The sequence below is a fragment of the Electrona antarctica genome, assembly GCF_951216825.1.
Source record: "Electrona antarctica genome assembly, chromosome: 5".
NCBI classification, from domain to species: domain Eukaryota; kingdom Metazoa; phylum Chordata; class Actinopteri; order Myctophiformes; family Myctophidae; genus Electrona; species Electrona antarctica.
This window is the reverse complement of record NC_136810.1, coordinates 48,531,301-48,556,880: the sequence shown is the minus strand read 5'-3', so window position 1 is coordinate 48,556,880 and position 25,580 is coordinate 48,531,301. Positions and strand designations below refer to the sequence as shown.

The window sequence follows — 25,580 nt, the reverse complement described above, 5'->3', positions numbered from 1 at the left end:
CCTACTTGTATTTATCCAATAAACAATTTAATATAGGTCTAGTTTTTTCCACCAATTTTGGAGCTCTGGCTCATGGACTGAGAACCAAAAAGAACTATACCGGTTCCCAATGGGAACCGGTATAGTTCTTGGAGGTGGAAAGGGGGTAGTCCTTTGGTGGAAAGGAGAGTTTGGGACGTGTGGACAACGTGTGGACAACGCTCCACACGTCCCAAACTCTTCTCCCTTCTGGCCCCAAAACTGTGGAATGCACTCCCCGTTGCAATCAGAACTGCAGCATCACTCCCAATCTTCCGCCGTAGTCTGAAGACCCACCTTTTCAGACTCCATCATGGCCCATAGCACTTATCCTACCCCCTTAGATAGCACTTTTTAGACTTAGATAGCATTTGAAACAGACTTATAGCATGTCATGTAGACAGCACAATAATTGCATTGTATGTAGTCATAGCACATCATAGTACATATGTATAGCATAGTATAGTATATATGTATATTTAATATGTATAGTGTCATTATATAGATATGTTCTAGTTACGTTCTTAGCTTACGCATGTTTCTTGATAAATGCATTTTATATATGTGATGTATTCCCATACTTTTGTTCTTGCCTAATGTAAGTCGCTCTGGATTAAGAGCGTCTGCTAAATGCCTAAATTGTAAATTGTAAATTGAAAGGGGGTCATACTGTATGTGACATGCTGCATGTTACAGCATAGTCAGATGACACTGAAAACACATTTTTGAAATGTATGCCATGCAGGAATGTGTATAGAATGAGACCCAGGTGAAGGAGTTTAACTATCTCTGTGTCTTGTTCACGAGTGAGGAGAGGACGGAGAAGATCAGCCGGAGAATCGGAGCGGCAGGGGTGGTGGTATTGTAGTCGCTGTATACCGCACTGTTGTGACGAAAAGAGAGCCGAGCCAGAAGGCAAAGCTCTCTGTCTACCGAGCAATCTTTGTTCCTACTCTCACCTATATGGTCATGAAGTGTGGGTCATGACTGAGGGCGAGAAGCGACCAAGGGCGAGGTCACGTGCATGCCATGCAAACGCCTCGTTGACAGCAGACTGCTGGGCGAGCGCTGGCGCTTTGGCATGGGGGATCAGATCAACATGGAATGAATTCTGTACTGGCCATATAAGGAGCATGTATGTCTTGAGTGTACAGGGTTTGAGGTATGAGGTCAGATCAACATATGGAATGTCAGAACAGGTCAGCTCCATACAGTAGCCTACTGTACATATATGGAGATCTAAGGGTGGTAGCGGGGACATTCTCTTGAGTGTACAGGATTTGATGAGGGCCCAGTAGGACCGGGCCTTCATTTTCGGGCCTGTTGAGAACTCTAGTCGGGCGCGGCTGTACTAATAACTTTGGGGCAGGCCCGTCTAGAGTTTGAATGGACAGGTATAAGTCAAAAGGGAGACATCGAAGAGGAAGGATGGATGGGGAAGGATCAACATATGGAATGTCAGAACAGGTTCTGTCATATATCCATATATGGAGATCTAAGGGTTTGAGGTTTGAGGTCAGATGTAGAGTTGCTGCATGGCCAATATTGATGACATTGATGACATATATGGGGGCTTGCCTGGGGTGACCAACCAACCAACCAACACACACACTGACGGGAAATAAGCTTTTGTTTGAATAAAATCAAATGAAAACCTAAAATGATCAAGAATAAATCCTGTTTTTAGCCTTAAGGCCCAAACCGCACCAATGCATCTCCTTGCAACGGAACAGTTTTAAGGACATTGCAACTGCCATTGGGGACAATGATTTCATGCAACTACATGAAACTACTCGCAACCGTTTTATTGCAAGGAGTTGCATGGTGAATCATTGGTGCGGTGTGTAATTTATTGACCCATTATGACTGACAAAAGTAGTAGAACACACTCTTTATTGGATATGACTTGATGCATGGCCACATGCTGTGTTACCAACCTGTCACTTATTTAATGACTGTAGGAGAAAACTATCGCACACCTAGCAATCAGGCGTATGCACAGGTGCGTAGGGCAGTGGACATCAATGAAAGCAATAAGGTACACCCGCACACTGTGTATCTGCTCGGCACAAGAGTATTGTCTTATTTAATGAAGCAACGTTTCGGTCACTAGGGACCTTCCTCAGGCATTATTTAATGAGGGAAACAATCAGCCATTCACTCTGAAAAACTCTTTGAGCAATGAAAACTTGATTTAATTTAATAAAAGCAATGGTCTTCTCAGCTCTCCCTTAAAGCCTCACTATGTATCCCAGGGCTTGACATTAACTTTTTGAGGCAACAGTCCTTCGGACAAGTACATTTCCCATTCACTTGTCCAGGCACACAAGTCACTTGTCCGGAGAAGGGGTCAACTCATCAACATGCAGGCTTGTGATGGACATTTACCTCAAACAAAATGTTTGCCACGGACATACAAAATGAGTGGTCAATAATATTACCATAAATACTAAATGCATACTAGTCCAGTAGACACAACGAAGAAAAGAACACACTGTTCTTAAAGCTGTGTTTTAACCCAATTTGGGCGGGAACCCCTTTTGGTGTTAGCATTATGTTATGCTTTAGCTATTGAAAAATAGCAGATCTACAAGCTCATAGCGCGCCACCGAGTGGCGCGCTACGAGCTTGTAGGTCTGCTATTTTTGAAAAATCGAAGAACGACTGACATAGAAACATAGCTTTTTCAGAAAACTGTCAGGATGTAGAGGACATTTTCAGAATCTGATCTCAGGTCAAAATGGATTAAAACACTTTTTTTCAAGCAACGTGAACTCGTGAAGTGGTTTTGAAAGAAGCATGTTACGGTTTCCTCAACCCTTTGTACAAACTACAAAGCTGAGAGGCGTAAATGGAGCAATTTGTAATTCACAAAATTACTTTAATAGTCACGTGTATAATGGTTACCATTTCCATGGCCATCTCTGTACTTTTGTCTACTTTCTATACTTCAACTTCTTCACTTTCTATATTGAGGTAATTGCTTTGAATTAAAGACAATCAGAGACAGTGGCAAGACGAATAACCATTAGTCCATAGTCCATATACTAATGATCCATAATGTATAAATCATGGATAAGTGGTCAGGACAAAAAGTCCTTTCCGGAGGAGGGGTCAGAATAAATTGGTTATTCGTCTCAAATGCTCAATTGTCATATTGACGTCATCCACCGGCCATTATAATATCTAAAAAACACACTGCAGGGAGATTATTCGAGGCGCAGTCATAGGCATCTTCTGTATCCGCCACTGTTTGGTACCTGTTTTAACAAGGTTTGGATACCTGTCAGGCAGTGTCTTTATTAAAGTGTTAATGACAATTGGCATTTGGGAAACCGAGCTCTCATTATGGTATGTTAAAAGCAGGTCATTCATTGGCATGGGAAAAAAAATGTTTTTAATGGTTCTCAGTTTCTGGGTGTACTGACACCGTAGGCCAGAGGTTCTCAAATGGGGTCTGGGGACCCTTAGGGGTCCTTGGGGAGGTTCCAGGGGATCCCTGCAGCAAAATTGCTTATCACATTTTTTTACAACGAGAGTTGTAAGATTTGTCTTAAGTCATGATTATAATGTTATCAATTTAAGCCCCTTTAAAAATAAGTGAAAAAGCAGTCAAATCTGGCCTTCAATGAGTTAATGTCAAGCCCCGTAACCATATATAAATAAAATGTATTAATTTTGTCCAATCTGTATGACTTATACAGTACAATTGGGGTGGTTATATTTGGTCTCCCTGGCCACTTTTATTGAGACACGTAGATCGTATCAAAGGTCTCATCCTGTGTCTCACCTAGACACAGGATATGACACAAACTTTGTCCTGATGGTCAAGATTAAATTTATCCCCTGCGCAAGCAGGCCAGCTCTATTAGCTCAATGGTGAAAATGTCAGCACTTAAGTAGGAAACCAAGGGTGCTTTAACCCTACTCAGTTAATTAAAGTAAAACAATTATCAGAAGGTTAAATCACTTGACAATTACGTAGCTCTATCATCTACAAGAAAAAGAATAATAAGATGTTTCCGAAAGAGGGATGCTGGATGATGGTAGCATCGGCCAAATAATGACTGTGAAAATATATTGCAGTGATCAGTTGTTCAGCCTCTTCTACTAGATAAAAACAAATAGTTGCAAGGTATTTCTTTATTTGTTTTACAAGCTGGAAGGGAATAGTTGAACTTTTACAATCCTATTAAAACCTTTCTCACATGCATAAATTCATGGCAGCCTTGCCTGCCTCTGAATGAAAGGACATCAAATCAAATCTATTTGTAATTTTGTATAGCACATTTACATTGACCCAAGACAAACCAAAGTGCTGAACAAGAGCATGTAAAAAAACAAAACAATAAGTGACATAAAAGAAAAACAAAGTAAAAAAGTGAAAGCAGAAGACATGAGGATGTTGTAACACGTTGTTGAGTGAAATAATTACATTGTTGTCATGCACATAGTCCAGAGTAGACCATGCTCTGTCAAATAGGTCATTATTTATGACCTCGTTGAATATATAACTTAAAGCTACAATTTGTTCACCACCTTCTAAACAAAAACAAACCAATTACAGTACAGGTATTGTACATGAAGCTTTATTTTTATGTCTTGGCGCAAATCTTTTTTTTTTACATATTTTGGGGGGGCTTGATAGATGAACAGTAGACTGACAGGAAATGGAGAGAGAGAGAGATGGGGGGGTGACAAAGGTCATCGGGATTGGGACTCGAACCTGCAACACGCTCTCAGGCTGAATTACCAGCCAGCCGCCCAGCCGCCCAGGCCAGGAAGGCTATTTTATGTCAGCGTCATTATTCCAATGGTGCATTATTCCAGCGTTGGTCCGACTTGCCCCATTATTACCCTGTCCCTAACCCTGACTGCACGCAAAGCCACGTTGTTGGACTAATGCGCCGTCAGAATTACGAGGGGATCCCTATTTAGGGTACGGTCACACCAAACTATGGCTGCAGGCTGAGAAACTCAGGTTGTGCACGGCCACATGTTTTGTGCAGCCAGAGCAGCCAAAAAAAAAACAGAGCGCCTTCTGTCTTGACATTGCCAGGACGGTCCATCTTCGACGTCTTGGAGAGAGGGGGAAGCAGCAACTGTCTCAAGCATTTTTCTGCTTCAAATAGACTTTTTGAGCAGTGGGCACACCATCTCTAACATGTGTCCCTATGTCTGTTTTGGGTACCAACAGGTTCACAGCTTCACACTGCACAGCTGCATGATGGGAAGCTGAGTTTTTAGTGTAAGAAAAAGTAGCCTTTTTCAGCATGAGTGTATGTCAGTCTGGGGCTGGGCCTACTGTAAGTGTTGCTGTTGAGCTTCACACTGAGTACAGTACCAGTACATTAGTATAGTATTACAACTAGAAATGCACTCTATCGAGATGCCAACTTGCGCCATGCACACAAAGTAGGCCATAAATGGCCTACTTGTGCGCAAGCAGAGCGCGCAAGTACTGCCCTCCCAACTTGAAACCTATCTTAGTTACGTCAACAACCAATAAGGGACCACGAGGACACGCCTACATACATACATACCATACATACGCAGCCGACCACAGTACTTGCGTGCTCTGCTTGCGCAAGTAATTACAGTGTAGTTCCACCGCTCACTTCACACAGGTGTGATCTTCTCAATTGGAGGCGCCCTGGTGCATACAACGCATACATGCAAAGTGTCCACAACACATGGAAAGCTGCTCAACTGCTCCATTCCCATTGAAAAGCATGGGCAGAATTCAGAATCAAAGTTCAGTGTGACCGTATACTTGGGCAACCTTACTTAGACCCCAAGAAAATGTCTTTCAGGAGGGTGAAGGCAAAGTTAGGTTTGAAGGAATAGCAAACAGCAGAGACGTCTATTTTAGACAGCAGGTTGAAAGTGGGCTCAGTGCTCAGTGAGATGTCAAAGAAAAAACATTACGAGCTCAGCGGGTCACACGATATTTTTGCAGCACAACACCAAATAAAATAGAGCTGAAGTATAGTTAAGAGACTTGCTCAGGGTCACTTCCACTGACCGGCGTATCGAACGGAGGACCTTCTGATTCGCTGATGACCACGCATGTACCGAGCCACTTCAGTCCTTTTGTATTGCTATTCGGGATAATTCCAATAGTTTTGTTGTACAAGAAGGCCTTTAAAAAGCACAATGAAATGAGAAAGTTGTTTACAAAAAAAATGTACTGTCATTACCATACCTAGAAATGTGAAGTATACATAAAAGGCAATACACCTTCTCCATACTTTTCCATCAGGGTCCTAATTGCTCTCCGATCTGTCCTCTCTCTTCCCTCTCTACAGGTAAACTAAACGCACAGGTGACTCTGGGACCAAATCCTACCAGGGCAAGACAGTTCAAACTGGATGGAACGTGATCAAACCAGCCTGAAAGCAAACGGCAGTGGATCAGGTCAGACTGATCCAAAAGATACCAGGCCAGACCACAGGGCCTGTTTCCGTTTCCTAGCCAGGTAGCTCAACCTTCTAGTTTTACTTTGTTTTATTCCTTTTTGCAGATTAATTCAGACAGGCAGTTCAGTCAAACAGTTCCATATTTGTACCCCGCCCCCCTCCCCCCATCCAGAGACTAAGGGCTAATTTATACAGTGTCCCTCGCAGAAAGATTTCAGAAATATGTTCTTGTCAACGAGTGACACCCATTGGTGGGCCCACTAATAGTAAGTTGCTAACAGGTTAAGCATAGTTGTGTCATAACGTTTATGTATGGCGTGTAAATGAAAATATGTAATTTGATGTGTGAGGAAGTGTAAGGGCCGATTCATACTCCTATTTTACCGCTGTGGTGCCGAAATGATTTCGGCAAGTCAGAAAGAGCCGACTTTAGGACGATACCCGCCCCCCCGAACCTCAAATGACGTCACATTGTGCACGCACGCACGCACGCACATGCACACAGAGAGTGGCTAGCACCACTCAAAAAAGAATATAACTAAACTACACCAACCCAAACAAAAATAATAATCTAAACCCTCTAACTAAACATGAAACGGGGGACTAAAAGAAATGGCACCATACCCCTACAAACTCAAAGCTGCCATTGTTTTTACTTTAAACACACAGTATTAAAGCCATCTTAAGCACAAAGCATAAAGATATATGGAACACAACTTACAGAGTACAGACAGACACAGCAAACAGGAAAAAGGGCTTGCAACAAAAAGTAAGGGTTCAGCACATGGGGGTGATTGATGGCAAAAGAAGAAAGTGGAGCAATGTTCTTTTCAGGGTTTTATGCTAGCTGGTTGAATGAGGAATGAGGCCCAGGTGTGTCCCCAATCTCCACACCACTCCTCCAATCTCCTCTGCCAATCACTGAAACCATTACCACAGTGGCCCTCGGAATGTGTTATATGTACTTAACTACTTGCTCCACCGTCCTCTGTGATAAACTAACCTAATACTTTTGCTACAAATCCATAGTCTCCAAACACAAAGTGTCTTCAGGCAAGCCTGCAGTACCGTCTTATATTCCTTGTCAGCATCTCTGAAAGTGGTTCGGCCGACATGAAATTGGGTCAAATTCAGTTGGGAAAATATCACGAGTCACTTGCGTTACTTTTTGTGGGCTGAAATAAGGGAATTGGAACACACAAGATATCTTCACAATCCCGCTATCATATGGCTGGCCTATTTCTTTTGACAAAAGCTATGTCATATTTCTATAGGCACCGTGACTGAAACAAAAGTTTCCTTCCTGTTTTCACTCCCTCGCCGTTTGGAATCCACATTTGACCTACATTGCATGAGGTTTCGCCATGTGTGTGTGTGTGTTTCCTTCTTGGCTTTGATGTATTTATTTCATTGGAAATAAAATAAAATACACAGTAAATTATTTAACCAATTTGCATTCATCCTAATATTATTATTTCATGGTTTTGACAATTGTTTTATAACCATCTCTTTGTGATCCGCAGTTGTGGGCTCTAGAGTGGATGGAAGGAGATGATTTTAATACAGATGCTGTGATGAACATCTGTGGTGAGTGTGAAAAAACACGTACTCTGACATTAGGTTGGGATTCCTCTTTTTCTTCTCCCCAGTACTCTACATTGTGTTACATGGTCTAGTGTTACATTGTGACTAGACAACAGTAGTACACTACATTGTGTTTAGAGACTAGACAACAGTAGTCCCCACTGTACACTACATTGTGTTTAGAGACTAGACAACAGTAGTCCCCACTGTACACTACATTGTGTTTAGAGACTAGACAACAGTAGTCCCCACTGTACACTACATTGTGTTTAGAGACTAGACAACAGTAGTACACTACATTGTGTTTAGAGACTAGACAACAGTAGTCCCCACTGTACACTACATTGTGTTTAGAGACTAGACAACAGTAGTACACTACATTGTGTTTAGAGACTAGACAACAGTAGTCCCCACTGTACACTACATTGTGTTTAGATACTAGACAACAGTAGTCCCCACTGTACACTACATTGTGTTTAGATACTAGACAACAGTAGTCCCCAGTGCACTACATTGAGACTAGACAACAGTAGTCCCCAGTGCACTACATTGAGACTAGACAACATAGTCCCCAGTACACTACATTGAGACTAGACAACAGTAGTCCCCAGTGCACTACATTGAGACTAGACAACATAGTCCCCAGTACACTACATTGAGACTAGACAACATAGTCCCCAGTACACTACAGACATATAGTGAGACATAAGACTATACCTCCAGTCCCGCTCATTCCATTCCAACCCCTGCAGTAAGTCAATGCCAGGCGGTACGTTCAGTGAGTGAATGACTAGGGCTGTCACGATTACACTTTTTGTTTTTCATTGATAGATTTACAGTAAGTTGACAAATGGGGAGAGAGATGGGGGGATGACACGCAGCAGGCTGGGATTACCAGCCTATGGTGCCCGGAAGGGAGATGGCTACGCCAGCCGCCCCCCAGCCATGATTACAAATTTAAGTTGACGATTAATTATCACACAAATAATAGCTATTAGCGTTTTAATTGTGTTTTTGGCATTGGACATTGGAACTGATGAATAAAGAATACATTTCTGTTTGCCTGGTAGTCATATACTGCACAGGGCAGATAACTGAAATATACAAAGAAATTACTGACATATTCATTATTTTTATACTTAGTAAAAAGCGGAAATAGATGATATACAAGCTTACAACGCATCACGTTATTTAATTTTAATGTATGAAAATGTTATTGTTTCAACGGGTACAGTTTTTTGCTTTAGTTCCGACATACTAGACCGACAACCCACCTCAAACCCTAACCTAACCCTAACCACAAGCACGGGAGCAGCGCATGTCCGACCGCATGTCCGACCGTTGTTTCCGCATGGTGTGTCGGATCTACGTGTGCATCCCGTTTCAACGTGGAAACGATTATGACGATTATGACAAAATAATTGCGATTAGACGGTTATGTAATAACTGTGACAGGCCTGTTGTGTGTGTCACAGATGATCTGATGGCAGACCAAAGGATGGACATCTCATCTACGATGACTGACTTCATGTCCCCCGGCTCCACCGACATCATCTCCAGCTCCATCAGCACGCCGGGCATGGACTACACGCGCAAGAGGAAGGGGAGCACCACAGACTACCAGTGCGGACACACACACACACACACACACACACACGCATGTGTACGACTACACAGTCGTACACATGCACACACACATGGCTGTCACGATTACAAATTTAAGTTGAAGATTAATTTTGACACAAATAATTGCTAACGATTTAATTGTGTTTTTTGGCATCGAACATTGGAATTAAATGTTCCAATGAATGGAATACAAATTTCTGTTTGACTTTTTTTATTTGTGTGATTTGTGTGAAAAACAGAGGGGGTGGGGATTTATTTTTAACAACTTAACCCCTTTTGGTGTTAGCATTATGTTATGCTTTAGCTATTGAAAAATAGCAGATCTACAAGCTCATAGCGCGCCACCGAGTGGCGCGCTACGAGCTTGTAGGTCTGCTATTTTTGAAAAATCGAAGAACGACTGACATAGAAACATAGCTTTTTCAGAAAACTGTCAGGATGTAGAAGACATTTTTAGAATCTGATCTCAGTGTCATCAATTAATTTTCCCCCCACCCCCCAGCAAATTGACCTCTGCATGCATCTATGGCTTAAATTTGTAAAAACGCAAAGACAGTCTCATTGGATACCATTTTAAGAATACACATAACCACTGTACTTTAACCCATTCAGGCCTGACGTCGAAATAAAATCATGACAATTTTCTGAAAGATTTGAGGCACATTTTAACGACTTTTCAAAAATAGCAGACCTACAAGCTCGTAGCGCGCCACTCGGTGGCGCGCTATGAGCTTGTAGATCGGCTATTTTTCAATAGCATAGGGGTTCCCGCCCAAAATGGGTTAAAAGTGATCAATCGTTGTAATCAATATAACATCGCAGGTGTTTGTACATTATTCAACACTCTTTGGAGTTTATAAATGATTAAATTGGCCAATAATGCGAAAACAAGAAGCTGATCAGCACATTAACTGTATTTTGTCTTTGCAGGATCGACGGTTTCCAATTCGAGTAAGTATGGAAACTTCTTCATAATAAATGATTTTATTTCAATTGTTAATTTTGTTTTACATTAAATAGCAACGGAACCACATAATTGCAATCTCTTAAGTCTCTAGACATGTTAGACATTTTAGACGTGTTTTCAGTTGTATCCCTTTTTTGTAATCCACAATAGCGACATGGACCCAGATAAGGATAAACTGGGAAGGTAAGCGGGCCACCAAGTCAAGTCTGCAGGGAAACCACATGTGGATTCTCTGCGCTGTCCTTGATCTCCTATATACACTATCTTCTCATCTACCAGACAGTGGCCTTGTGGTTAGAGTGTCCGCCCTGAAACTGGGAGGTCGGGGTTCGATCCCCGGCCGGGTCATACCAAAGACTGTAAAAATGGGACCCAATGCCTCCCTGCTTGGCACTCAGCATCAAAGGGTTGGATTGGGGGTCAAATCTTCTAATCAAATGATTCCCGAGCGCGGCGCACGCTGCAGCTCACCGCTCCTTGGCTGCGGCTCACCGCTCCAAGAGATGGGTCAAATGCGGAGAACAAATTTCACTGCGGTAACGTGTGTGACAAATCGTATGACTTTGACTTCATCTCAATTCTAGTCGCTAGAGCAGATTTGATGGGAGGAACTTGGGGAATCACCCTCAGACGCACATGGCGTCTCTTTACATCGGCGTGAGCCGTGACATGACGTCACATGTTTTGCCGTTTCCCCTCAAATTTGCATGTTTACATGGAGACGGGAGGTGGAGATTTTTCAAAGATTTCCACTCTGGACTGGAAGGGGGTTTCACTTTCTTGCGGTTTCAACCCCCAAAAACTATGTTGTCGTCTAAACTGATTTTTCCGTTTTCTTCAGAGACCGTTGTCATCTAAACCTGGCCAGGCCTGTTTGTTCCAGAGTCATAGTAACAGATTGCACAAAATAAGGCTTGAGCGCATGGGATCCCTTGTTACTTACTGTAACATTTGGGGGAAAGAAAAGATAATATAAGCACACGTTTTTAAGATAGACTTGCCATAGTCCTAAACCCCCTTTTTTATCCGAAATTAGACAGAGCAGCATGAATTTTGGATTAGTTGTTGTTTCCCCTTGTAGTCCGGGAATATTATCAGTATTACCAGTCAAATCTGGGAATACATTTCTTACCAAGAATTTTCTTCACCAATGTGTTTGTAAAGGTGTCTACTAACATATCCCACATTGGTTTATATTCAACCACCCATAGGGGAATTTTTGACAGCTGCTGAAAGTTGGGGTACCATCAGCAGCCAATATATTGCAAAATGTTCTACATTTCATTATGCTTTAAATAGCATGTGACGTGTCAAACTAGGGGGGTTTCATCATTCTGAATCCATTCCAAGCATTTGTTTTGCACGAAAAACACTCCTTGGGCTAAAAACGGCCATAGACACTTGCCCAAATGTGCCCAAATGTACTGACCTCATCACATTTGTGATGACGTCTATGGCCTTTTTAAGCCCAAGGAGTGTTTTTCGTGCAAAACGAATGCTTGGAATGGATTCAGAATCATGAAAACCCCCTAGTTTGACCCCTAGTTTGGCCATAGACACCCTAGTTTGGCCATAGCCACTTGCCCAAATATGCCCAAATGTCCTGACTTCATCACATTTGTGATGACGGCTATGACCATTTTTAGCCCAAGGAGTGTTTTTCGTGCAAAACTAATGCTTGGAATGGATTCAGAATGATGAAAAACCCCTAGTTTTACACGTCACATGCTACTTAAAGCATAATTAAATTTAGGACATTTTGCCTTATAATGGTTGTACCCCAACTTTCTTGGTAAGAAATGTATTCCCAGGTTTTATTAATATACCATGGGTATTCCCTACTTAATCATGTGAGCGAGAAGTTCAGACACTGTCATTTGCGTCACTGGTGACGATGACCACAGTTGGGTGTAGACCAAAGACATTACATGGTTGCATAAGCCGTGTTTTGTTTATTCAACAAATAGGGCTGGTTTTAGGACAGTGTGTTTTTTTCCCCCCATTTGCCGTGGCTCCAATTCCCACAGAACGGCCTATTAAAATCTATTCTGACCCATATGTATGCTGCCAATGTCTGGGCCTGATAATGCCAGATTTTATCTCTTCTTCTGATTTGTCTTATTTTTTAGAATGCACTCGGTAACCTCTCGTTTGTTTCTTTTCAGTGACCAACAAGGACGCATAAAGAATGCCAGGTATCAAACCTCTTCCCGTACCATTCTCTCTCTGTCCCTGTCCCCGTCCCTGTCCACCTCTCTCTACACACTGCTTCTGCATCATACAAACACACAGTATCAAACCTCTTCCCGTACCATTCTCTCTCTGTCCCTGTCCCCGTCCCCGTCCCTGTCCACCTCTCTTTACACACTGCTTCTGCATCATACAAACACACAGTATCAAACCTCTTCCCGTACCATTCTCTCTCTGTCCCTGTCCCTGTCCCCGTCCCTGTCCACCTCTCTTTACACACTGCTTCTGCATCATACAAACACACAGTATCAAACCTCTTCCCGTACCATTCTCTCTCTCTGTCCCTGTCCACCTCTCTGTCCCCGTCCCTGTCCACCTCTCTTTACACACTTCTTCTGCATCGTACAAACACACACACACAGTATGCCCAGCACACACAGACTCACACATAGCCTCTCGCTAATCTCCTCTGAATGAATTAAATGTCACTCTGTCTGATTAGAGACAGAGAGAGCTTTGTGAATGCTAATAACAAGAAACTTTATACAGGGGACTAGTCTACAGATCAGACTACCGGTACTACTATGTGGCTCAAAGCTGCTGCTGTGAGAGCATGGCTGATGGCTAATCACAAACGCGTATTCTTGTCTGTGTAAAGGACCCCCTCTTTCATGCCCGTCAGTCTAGCCTACTGTAGTAGGTAGTCTGAAGGTATAGCCTCACCAACCGAGGTTTACTTTACGATAGAGAGAAGGATGTGTTTTTTACATTTACGAAGGACAGGCTGAACTCTTGGAACGGCAGCAATTTCTTGGCACCTTGCTGATGCCGACTGACATGTACGCTACTGTACGCGATGGATAATTGAGAACATTTGTCCTTTTCCAAGGATCCCAGGCAGCAGCTCACCTTGCTTTCCGACAGAGTAGTTTATTGCTTCTTTTCATTTACATTGTAGGAACCATTTTGTATTTGTTCGTGTTGTTTTGTTTAGCTTTTTAATATTACGTGGCCAAGCCTTTTGTGTCCTGAGCTACAGTATGATTTAACCCATTTTGGGCGGGAACCCCTTTTGGTGTTAGCATTATGTTATGCTTTAGCTATTGAAAAATAGCAGATCTACAAGCTCATAGCGCGCCACCGAGTGGCGCGCTACGAGCTTGTAGGTCTGCTATTTTTGAAAAATCGAAGAACGACTGACATAGAAACATAGCTTTTTTCAGAAAACTGTCAGGATGTAGAAGACATTTTTAGAATCTGATCTCAGGTCAAAATGGGTTAATATTACGTGGCCAAGCCTTTTTTGTGTCCTGCAGCTACAGTATGATTAAATATGACTGCTGTGCTGAGTGGCGGGGAGGGCGTGCCGTGTGTGCTAGGTTTACAAACATGTTTCTATACACAAATACTGTACATTTACATAACAAGTTAGCAGAAAGGAAAAAAGGGTAGCCACCCACAGAGTATCTTCGAATCTTTTTAATCTGCGTTGAAAGAGCTGTCTGGTTATCCACTATAGCCATTCATTTGTTTGAGTCGCCTAGGCATGAATATTAAGATAGTTATCAAAATCCAGCTGCACCTAAGAGGATTTGAGACATGTACTTTGTTCCAGTGCAAATGTGAGTAAAAGAGTCATTGGAATGTGTAATCAAAAGATGAACAGTGTTTTTTTAATTACGTGTATCTCCTGATATTGCGTGTGCTGCCACTTTAAAGTATTTAAACTGTTGGTGTGGGTGTATTATCAACATAATAAATGGCTATAAATGGGTAGATGGAAGTTGAGTGGATGACAACATGAAAAGGATGAATGAAATTGACTTAATGCACACAGTTTGATTGATTGATTGAAATATTTATTAACAGTTTGCAGAATTACAGTACAACTCAATACAAAGACTGTTAACTGTGAGTGGATGACCCAATAAAGCATTACACTTCTTTACAAGAGGGTCCACCTTGTTCAATTCAACAGGAATTAATCATAAAGGAGGTAAAAAGGGAAAAGAAACATATACAGTGAGGGGAAAAGGTGGGGGGGGGATTCCGAATGTACGGGGGCCAGTTTCGAATTGCAGCCATCCGTAGGTGCCCTTTGAGAGCGGTTTTGAAGGAGTCAAGGGATTTGCATGTCTTAATGACTGTTGGTGTTCCACATTTTGGTGGCATAGGAGCGAAAATAATTTAGTCCCTTGTTTTTGCCGAATCTGGGTTGTACATGGTTTGTTGCACTCCCTCTGGTGTTGTGGGTGTGGACTTCGTTAACATTAAGGAAGTATTTAGACAGGTACATGGGTATCTTGGTGGTGTATCGAATCTTGTGGACCAGACCCATTGCAAGATGCTGTACTCTGTCGTCGACCCTAAGCCATTCCAGCCTGTCAAAGTGGGCAGGGGTAAGGTGGGTTCGGGCGGTGAGGCCAAGCAGGAGCCTGACCAGTTTGTTTTGGGAAGTCTGGAGCCTTGTGTTAAGGGCCTTTGAGGTGCTGTGGTACCAAGAGGTGCATGCATAGTCGAAGAAACCTTGTACGAGGGCTCCTGTTAAGGTCTTCAAGGTGTTTTTGTTGACCAGTGAGGAGATCCTGTTAAAGAAGGGGTGAACTTAAAATTCACCAATGTTGAGTGATGTTAAGAATGTTGAACTTTTAAATAATGGTGAGGTTTCAACCTACTTTAAATGAGTACATTGACCTCTGTACATCTGTTGAAGAATCGGTGTGAGACAAAACATATAATATATTTGACAAACGAGTGCTGATGTGGGATGAGGTCCAGCGTTCGGTGTGTTGCGTCAAATCGTTCTTCAAAGCCAGCTCTTCCTGGCTTGCGCTAAAATCATGGCTTGGAATCGCAGAAATGAAATATCATGTTAGCGCAAGGATATCAGCCGATGGCCGTTTGTTTAAAATCAACTCAACAAATTCCAGGAGCTCTGGAAAAGTTTCGAAACTGGCCCCCGTAAAATATGAATCCCCCTCACCCCTTTTTCCCCTCACTGTATATGTTTCTTTTCCCTTTTTACCTCCTTTATGATGAATTCCTGTTCGGTTCTTTGACTGTGTCTATTTGTACGTCTCTAAATGTTTTGATGAATTGAACAAGGTGGACCCTCTTGTAAACAAGTGTAATGCTTAATTGGGTCGTCCACTCACAGTTAACAGTCTTTGTATTGAGTTTGTGCTTGAAATGTACTGTAATTCTGCAAACTGTTAATAAATACTTCAATCAATCAATCAAAGATCAATATAATAAGCAAAGGCATAGCCTTGGTGCAAGGTCTAACATACGCTTGCTTTTTAACAGTAGAGCCAGCAGATGGTGCTATTCAGTCCAGTCCAAAGTTATTGCTATACTACTGTATGTCCTTCAATTGCAATGGGTGTTTACCAAATGTATTCGTATGAAGAAATACGTTTTATGCTCATTACACAACAGCAAAGATGTTCTCTTTATACCCACCCAAGTAAAATGCCAACATCATCAGTTCTAGGCTTCACTACCAGTCCTTAATCAGGGTTTTTGATTATGATAAGTGCAAAGAAGATTTTGTGGACTTTGTTGAGGCCTAAGAAAGGATTAGTCTCAGATCTTATCTCCGGAGATATCCAAAATCCCAGGGCCACAACGCAACCCTTCCACAGCTGGTTTGCGGAACACGCCACACATTTCGCTGCTTCTAACTGTATGAGTGAGACACAAAATAAAACCCTCTTTCATCACCGTCATAGCCTCAGAACTCATGTTCTATTATATGATCATCATCCTCCTGCTAAACCTCAATATGTCGTTTTATTTGACAGAGAGGCCCACAGTCAGATCGAGAAGCGACGTCGGGACAAGATGAACAGCTTCATCGACGAGCTGGCTTCCCTGGTGCCAACCTGCAACGCCATGTCCCGCAAGCTGGACAAGCTGACCGTCCTGCGCATGGCTGTCCAGCACATGAAGACGCTCAGAGGTCAGCAGGGGCCCGTAGACTAGGGGTGGGTGGATATATACGACCGAGGGAAAAACTCATTACACCTCTAAAAGACTGACTAGAATGAATAACTGCTGTGGCGTGTTTTTTTTTCTTTTTCTTTCAATGTATTTTTATTGAGGCTCTGAATTTTCACAACTGTTCAATCACAATTCAATGTATATAGAACCACACTTTTCTTTTTTCAACACAACATAGGAAAACAACCAAACAAGTACCACAATACGGACATTACAATGCACAGACGAAAAAACAAAAAAAAACAACGAGTACACCACAGTCTTGACATGATTGTACATTACAGAGTCTTTGTTATTCACTACCGTTCGTGGCGTGTTTTTGAAAGAACACATTTCCCGCCATACCCGTCTCCAGACGGGTTACAAAGGTTATCTCTTGAACGCCACGCCCGTAAATAGACGGGTTTACACCCGTTTACGGCAGGCCTCTTGCGGCAGCCGCCTATGGCCTGAAATGGCATCCATCTTGAAACAAAAACAGTTGAAAAACGGTCATCCGATCTCCATAGAGTCCCATAATGGCCGCGATCTTCAGTGGAGTATATCTCGGAATTAATCCTCAGATTTGGTGAAATGAGATAAAGTATGATCCTAGGATGGCAATAAAAGGCTAGCGCTTCGCTCCGGTTAGCATATTATCAACTTGCATGCTAGTTTGGGACCCGATTGACCGACGGACAGGATGCGGCTCTTACTTCCGGTTTAAGATGGCCGGTCACAGGACCCGCGATTTGTAGTTTGTTGTTTTCGCGTGGCAAGGCCTACTGAGGTGCCCGAAAACATGCCGGCAGGAAATGTGTTTTAACTATCCAGTTAATTTGACTAGAATTCTTGCTTTGCAGCCGACTTAACTTAAAGTACATTATACACCCTGAGCGCACAGGACGGAGTTCTCCGGCCACAGGCTGGGAGCGTCTGTTGGGCAACATTCGATGTTGCGCAACAGTGGGACGTCATCGAAAATGTTCCGCCCCTGTTTAGCCGACGAGATGGAAAATCTTGACGTGAAAACGTGAATAACTCTTGATCTAAATCATTCCGTCCAATTCTAAGAAAAGATTATGTGTTAGACGGCCCACCGCGGTCCCGTCACTAGTCGCGATAGAATTAATCATACCTCCCGTTGTTGTCGATCGCCTCAAGAGTGTTTTGGCTAAATCTAGCTACTTCAGCTACATCCGGGATAGCATCCGGTCCGTCGCTAAATGTGCTCTGCTGCTATAAATCGCTGGGTGCTAATATGCTATGATTTAATGGATTAAATAACCCCGGGCGTTCGGGGTGTTAAAGATCTGTGTCCTATCCTTTCAGTTGAACTGAACCAGAATGTGAAAAATAGCCATTGAGCAAAATGTTTGTTTGGTCCTCAGGTGCAGCCAACCCATACACAGAGGCCAACTATAAGTTATAAATGTTATAAATGTTTGTTTGGTCCTCAGGTGCAGCCAACCCATACACAGAGGCCAACTATAAGCCTTCCTTCCTTTCAGACGATGAGCTGAAGCATCTGATACTAAGAGTGAGTTCAATATGCATGATCCACTGGGAAGGAGTTTATATAGAGGAATATTGTATTGGCACTCAAGAATTAATATAACCGGCCTGGGCCGTGGCTCAGCGGTCCAGGCACCTTGGCCGGTAATCCAAGTCTGGCAGTGTGCCGTGGGTTCGCTTCCCGATCCCGGCGGCTTTTACTGCATGTCACCCCCCCCATCTCTCTCCCCATTTCCTGTCAGCCTACTGTCTATCCCTCCATAAAAAATATAAAATAAAGGCGAAAGCCACAAAAACATATATATAACCCCTACACTATAGATTCATTGAATAATTACAAGGACGTGAAAGCAAAATACATTTTAATTCGACTTAAATTCATAGTTCACGATATTAAAACAAGATATTTACCAAAAAAGTGATCAAAAGTCAACATCTAAAATGTACATCCTACATCCATACACACGTGTGTGTGTGTGTGTGTGTGTGTGTGTGTGTGTGTGTGTGTGTGTGTGTGTGTGTGTGTGTGTGTGTATATATATATATATATATATATATATAGCGGATAGGATGTTTTTAGAATTAGACAATTGAAATTTAGAACATTTGTTCTCAAACTTGGGTCACTAGGCAGTAGGCAGGGTTGGTTACACATTCAATGTGCATAAAATCGGGGGCAATTACAAACTACTTTTCTTGGCATAGAGGGGCGGATAAACTAGCGCTGGAAACGGACGCCTCTTTTAAACAAAATCCCCATAATGGTCTTTGAGGAAAACTAGGGAGACTCCCGCACAAATCTGGAGTGTTGACAGTTGGCAGATATGGTTACTTACACCACAATGATGTCATGACACTTTGACAGTGGTTTATTATATCCATCCCCCATTGTCAATTTGTCATCACATGATTCAGAGTCCTGACAGGAGGAGGTATGATGATGTGCCTCCTGGCGGAGATTTCCCTTTTTCTACAGTAGTTCATAAATGTTTTCAGTTTCGTGTTTCCTTAGCCGACGGCTGTGTGTGGCCTGTCTGCACTGCTTCAGAATGTCGCCACTGTGTAATCGCTATAACAATGCTGTCATTTTATGAAAATAAAAAGGCCATAATATGTATAATGCAAAATAATATATAATGATCTATTAACCCGTTTTGACCTGAGATCAGATTCTAAAAATGTCTTCTACATCCTGACAGTTTTCTAAAAAAAGCTATGTTTCTATGTCAGTCGTTCTTCGATTTTTCAAAAATAGCAGACCTACAAGAGATCTGCTATTTTTCAATAGCTAAAGCATAACATAATGCTAACACCAAAAAGGGGTTCCCGCCCAAAATGGGTTTTAATATCAGTTAGACTCATTAGACATTTTCACAGCAAAACAATGTAACAACATGTCAATCTTGTAATCCTTGTAGTGGGTTTTAATGAAAGCATCGTTAATTTATTTATTAACTACTGCATTTACTGTGGTTTACTGTAGGCTGCTGACGGTTTCCTGTTTGTGGTTGGATGTGATCGCGGGAAGATCCTTTTTGTCTCAGAGTCGGTCTACAAAATTCTCAATTACAGCCAGGTAATTATCACCACACCCACACAATTATTGTTGGAAATAAGTTTGCTTCATCAAGCTCTTCTCAACAATGTTTCCTCCTTATATCATAATTTCATAATTTCTCTTAACCCCCCCCCCCCCCCCCTTCTCTCTCTTGAAACAAGCTTGTAAACAACAGTAAGCTAAGAGAGATCCTACGAGGTTGATGTTTGTGATCTCATTACCCCCCCTTACCCTCTTCCTCCCTTTCTTAATAAAGCTGATTATGATTCTTCCTCTTGTTTTTGTCGTCTGTCACCCTCCCCAGAATGACCTTATAGGCCAGAGTCTGTTTGACTACCTTCATCCTAAGGACATTGCAAAGGTCAAAGAGCAGCTGTCTTCCTCCGACACAGCCCCACGCGAGAGGCTCATAGACGCTAAAAGTAAGCATACACACAACACATACACACATGGAAAATGTTTTTATAGATTTCATTTTGAAGCACCATGCATTGAAACATGCTGCACAGTGTAACTCCTACGCCACTCTGGCCCTTTTCCACCAAAAGAACTTTGGGTTCTAGAACTGGTTCCGTTCTAGATTCATGAAACATTGGTGCTTTCACGGAACCGGCAGCCATTCTTGGGGGTTTCAGTTTCGAACCAACTATTAGGGTTATGAACCAATTCATTTTCAGTGGAAATACTCTGAACTGGTTCAATGTTAGACGGGAAAAAATAACCGAACCAGTTCAACCCCAATGGAAAAGGGGCCTGTTTTAACTCATTTTGACCTGAGCTCAGATTCTAAAGATGTCTTCTACATCCTGATAGTTTTCTGAAAAAGCTATGTTTCTATGTCAGTCGTTCTTCGATTTTTCAAAAATAGCAGACCTACAAGCTCGTAGCGCGCCACTCGGTGGCGCGCTATGAGCTTGTAGATCTGCTATTTTTCAATAGCTAAAGCATAACATAATGCTAACACCAAAAGGGGTTCCCACCCAAAATGGGTCAATTGGCCTCTAAATTAGCTGCATCAATGACGAATTGTCAATCCCAGCATTTGTAGCTCACAATGCAAGAAATTATGCTTTGATAGTAATATAATCAAAAAGGTAATTGATAAAATACGATAGAATAGACTTTGACTGTCTGTAAATGTACATCTCCTCCAGCTGGTCTGCCGGTGAAGACGGACATCACCCCGGGTCCATCCAGACTCTGTTCTGGAGCCAGACGGTCGTTCTTCTGCAGGATGAAGTGCAACAGGCCCTCTGTCAAAGTCGAGGACAAGGAGTTCCCCTCCACGTGTTCCAAGAAGAAAGGTACATATCTTATTGTTGTTGCTTTTTTTACCAACCACCTTCTGCCATACCCACGCCTCCAAGACTCCCCCTGTACTGCCCGTACTCATGCGTTTGCATTGTCTGAGTCTGCATGAAATCATGGATTTGTTCATGCTTATCTGACTGAATATCTGTACGAATATGGAGCCGCGTGGAACTCCATATCACAGTGAACCCACACTGTTTCTTCAGGAACTGTACTTTCTAGTTGCATTGGCTGATCAACGCAGATCCAAATGACCATATCAGTTCTCTATCGATCTCTATTTTATCTACCAGTATATACTGTAGCTGTAGCACAACAACAAAACTAGTTTCTGATAATATTAAAACAAGATACCGGTAGGTGCACCGGTAGGTGCACCGGCAGAAGCGGGAATGAGCTGTGATGACCTCGCCGTTGACCGAGTTGCACACCAATAAGGTGGGAATCCGTGAGAACGTATACATACACGACACGTATGTTCACTCAGCCCTGTGTTTCCTCAAGGCACTAACCTAACCGTAACCCATAAACTGATTGATTGCTTGATTGAATACTTTATTGGCAGAAATATAATCAGTACAGGGTACAGTCAAACAGAAATGTAATCAGTACAGAGTCTTCCAAAGGGATCACTGAAAAAAGTCCTTGTGGTCTTGTTTCCATTCAGGTCCTGGGTATTCAATTCATAATCATGAAAAATAACAACAAAATTCAAATCATCATAAAAGGTAAAAATAACAAATATGTACAGGTTGGGGAACAAAGAAGGGGGTTATAATGAGGTGGGGTAGTCACTAGACGGGGGGGGGGGGGGGTAATCATTTCCTCTCCCTTTGGCATGCTGAAAGGTGGATTTTCAGGCCTGTTTTAAAGGACACCAGGGATTTGCATTCTTTGAGGGATGGAGTCAGGGCATTCCACACTTGGGTGGCAGTGCTGTAGAAGGAGAATTTGCCCATGTTTGTTTTGAAAGTGGGTGGTACCAGATCGTTGTTCTCGCTTCCTCCTGTATATGTGGCTGTGAGAGTTGCTCACTTTTTTGAGGTAGTTTGTCAGGTATGCGGGTACAGAGGGCATAGAGGGCAAAGCTGCATTTACAATTTTAAATGTCAGTCACAATTTCAATTGCTTAACTCTGTTTTCTACCCGGAGCCACCCTAGACTATCAAAATGGGTTGCAACAAGATGGGTCATGGGCCACAGACCGAGGAGTAGTCAAATGAGTTTGTTTTGGGAGGTTCGTAGCTTGGTCTTTAGTGACAGAGATGTTTGAGAAGGTGCAAGCATAGTCAAAGTAGGGCTGAATAAGGGCTCCCGCTAAGCCCTAAACTGAGGGAACATAGGGCTGAGGGAATCTGAATCGGTTATAATCTATTTAGAAACTACACATGGTACGTGACAGTGAAAGCAAATTATATATAATATAATTATAATGTAATAATTACATAATTATGTTGAGCCGATAACGTAAATGTTATTTCTAAACATATTTCTTCCCCTGAATATTTTAAATATGAAATGGAATATTGAGCAACGGCAAGGCCTAGTATCTTTCACCTAAAAGGCTATCAGAAACAATGTTCTGATAACACAGTTAACATCGGGGCAGCAGAGTTGTGAAACGGTCTGGGTGGGACTCGTCAGCCTCCCCCCCTTCTCTCCTCCACTGTTACTGAATGTCTGAGTTTCGCAAGCGACACTATCCAATGAAATCAGCACCATAGTTATGGGACGTACTGTAACTAACCATTGTAACCAATGAAATCAGCACCATAGTTATGGGACGAGGCTGTTGCAGAAGTTAGTCTGGAGTAAAGAGTTACCCTTATCAGTGTCAAGAGTTTAAAAGGGAAGTGAAAGGCCGTTTCACCAGCCGTTCTCTGACTCTGTGGTCTTGCAAGCCTCTACTACTCTCTAATGTTTCCAGTTTCAACCCAGCCCAGTCAGACTTTAGTATCTAGAATTTGGCGGGATACAATCTCCTATGTGTGACCAGATTTGACTAAGAGACTGCCATCACGCAAATTACAGCTTTCTTTTTTTTTTTTTTAATGAGTTAATAGCACAGGCAGACTCTACACATACTAGAGCATGTCTGAAATAAGTGTCAGAGCTGAAATCGACATGTAAATATGAAATAAATGCCCAAACATGTAGCTAGGTGTAATGTTAGGGACCACAGAAGTGAACCTTTCAAGCCCGTTTTCTCAACTTGCTGTTTTCTGCAAGACATTACTCTATAAGCCATATCTCCAAAACTGATGGGTCAAACTGAACAACCAATATGTCAATTTGAAGCTATGATTCCCTGCTTTCATATGACATGAAAAAATGAAAATTCAAAAAAATCCAACGGCAGTCCCTCAGTCAAATTTAGTCACATTTTATACAGCTGGTGGCATGATGTGGCATGATGCCTGAAGAAGGCCGAAAGGCCGAAATGACTCTTTCAAATAAAGTTATTGAACCAGCAAGTGGCGGTGTGGGGGTCTCTCCTCCTTCCTCAAAACAGCTGGTGGCACAAATATAACCGCAAATTGACATCTCAAAACAGTTCCCTTTCTTCTGTTGTCAATGTGTAGCAGCAGCAGCAATGAAAATGTGATGATTTTTTTTTTGTTCTCAACAAAACAAATTTCTTCACCAAATTGTGTTTTTATTAGCTGCTGCAGCCTCGGGAGTCGAGGCCGAGTTACATTATACACATTAACTCTTAGTATAGCACATACAACACTTGTTTTCAGGAGGTGAGCGTGTGCGTTAGAAATGGCTTCAAGAAATTCTTGAGGGAAAAAAACTCCATTCTCTCCATTTTGTGCTGCTTTGCATCTTCACACCATCTGTTTTGTGACTGTGATTTCATACAGAATCTTTTTCCTTCCACTTTGTTCCTCGAGTGCAACATGCACTCGCATGAGCCAGGAATCACAGTTCAGTTAGCATAGGAGCATTTCACGACCAAGGAAGTAGGCCACTTTAGACACTGTTGTGTTCATTTGACTTTAGTTTAGTTAACCGCACACATCTAGTATAAAAATAACAATAAACTTATGGATCATATATTGCGTAATATATTATATAACTTTAACCCATTTTGACCTGAGATCAGATTCTAAAAATGTCTTCTACATCCTGACAGTTTTCTGAAAAAGCTATGTTTCTATGTCAGTCGTTCTTCGATTTTTCAAAAATAGCAGACCTACAAGCTCGTAGCGCGCCACTCGGTGGCGCTCTATGAGCTTGTAGATCTGCTATTTTTCAATAGCTAAAGTATAACAGTTAAAACACCAAAAGGGGTTCCCGCCCAAAACTGGTATATGTGCGCAGGGTTGCATTTACAGAAAAAAGCGGCAGACAGACAACACAATGTCCAAATCACCACAAGGAGGAGGATAAATTATAGAATGTTTAATAAACTAGAGGCATTAGTCTACACCAAGTTGCAACTATAATGTCAATTCACATCAGGCTGTATAACAGAATATTTCATTGATACCGGTAGTCACATATATTACTTGATTTTCCAAGCATTAACTTGTGCTTTTGAGTTTTGATTGCACACTGAACACAACATTGAACACTAGGGGCTATATCTTGCGCCACCCCTTAACCCTAAACTTATTTGCCATTTTTTACTATTTTAAAAACCTTTTAAAATAGTTCAAATAGCTGATCTACAAGTTCACAACATGTAGTAGATGTATATCGGCTCGGTGAGCTATTTTAAAATGATTTTCGAAATAGTAAAAAATGGCAAATAATGGCAAGATGGAGCCCCAGATCTCAAATTGGAGCACTTCTATGCTTGACTCCTGAATGATTAAACGAATGAATGGTCTGATGCAGTATTTGAAATAAATAGTAACTGGTGAATTTGTATAGCACTTTTATCCAAAGCGTTCACACACTAACAGCAGACGAAACAATGCAAGGCAACCTGCTCATTGAGAGCAATTAAGTGTCTTGCTCAAGGACACCATGTAGAATCACAGTACAATCTTTTAGGGAATTTTGCAACGACTAGATGCAAAATCCGAATAAGCAGAGTAAGCATGAAATCTAGTCAACATACAACAAATAGAGTGCACAGAGAACAATGCATTGCCTCACGCTTTGAAATGCAGCTAGGAATTCCATTCCGCTTTACAGGTATGTCCGGAGCCCAGGTGTCTAGTTCCATGACTTAAACATTCCCAGCCAACTGTTCTTTTTTACAAGGGAATGAGGTCTTAACAAAACATTTCCTCTTTCAATCATGCTATTGTCAACTCTAATCAGATCAGAAATACTAGTCTGATGTTTTGACAAACATACTTTTATTAATCTCCGGTGTGGGTGCATGATGTCCACAGCTAATTTCACATACTACTAGGCTGATTGGTGTCATATTTCTTGTGCATACTTTACATTC

General features: G+C 42.0%; 2 protein-coding genes across 3 annotated transcripts in view; one reads left to right on the top strand and one right to left on the bottom strand.

Annotated features, from left to right (window-relative positions):
- The window catches only part of LOC306923403 (basic helix-loop-helix ARNT-like protein 1), a 43,340-nt gene that overhangs the window by 5,910 nt on the left and 11,850 nt on the right, over nucleotides 1–25,580 (top strand). Inside the window, exons 2-12 of one of the 2 annotated variants that reach the window (XM_079501465.1) lie at nucleotides 6,327–6,496; nucleotides 7,961–8,024; nucleotides 9,497–9,644; nucleotides 10,578–10,598; nucleotides 10,765–10,797; nucleotides 12,780–12,809; nucleotides 16,608–16,765; nucleotides 18,246–18,325; nucleotides 19,784–19,876; nucleotides 20,163–20,280; nucleotides 21,013–21,162. In XM_079501465.1, coding sequence (XP_079357591.1) covers nucleotides 7,979–8,024; nucleotides 9,497–9,644; nucleotides 10,578–10,598; nucleotides 10,765–10,797; nucleotides 12,780–12,809; nucleotides 16,608–16,765; nucleotides 18,246–18,325; nucleotides 19,784–19,876; nucleotides 20,163–20,280; nucleotides 21,013–21,162 — 877 coding nt within the window. In that variant the 5' untranslated portion in view covers nucleotides 6,327–6,496; nucleotides 7,961–7,978. Of the gene's footprint in view, nucleotides 1–6,326; nucleotides 6,497–7,960; nucleotides 8,025–9,496; nucleotides 9,645–10,577; nucleotides 10,599–10,764; nucleotides 10,798–12,779; nucleotides 12,810–16,607; nucleotides 16,766–18,245; nucleotides 18,326–19,783; nucleotides 19,877–20,162; nucleotides 20,281–21,012; nucleotides 21,163–25,580 lie in introns of those variants that run through there. The other variant, XM_079501464.1, reaches the window with a different exon arrangement.
- The window catches only part of ppfibp2b (PPFIA binding protein 2b), a 156,980-nt gene that overhangs the window by 127,412 nt on the left and 3,988 nt on the right, over nucleotides 1–25,580 (bottom strand). The gene's annotated exons all lie outside the window — the stretch shown is intronic.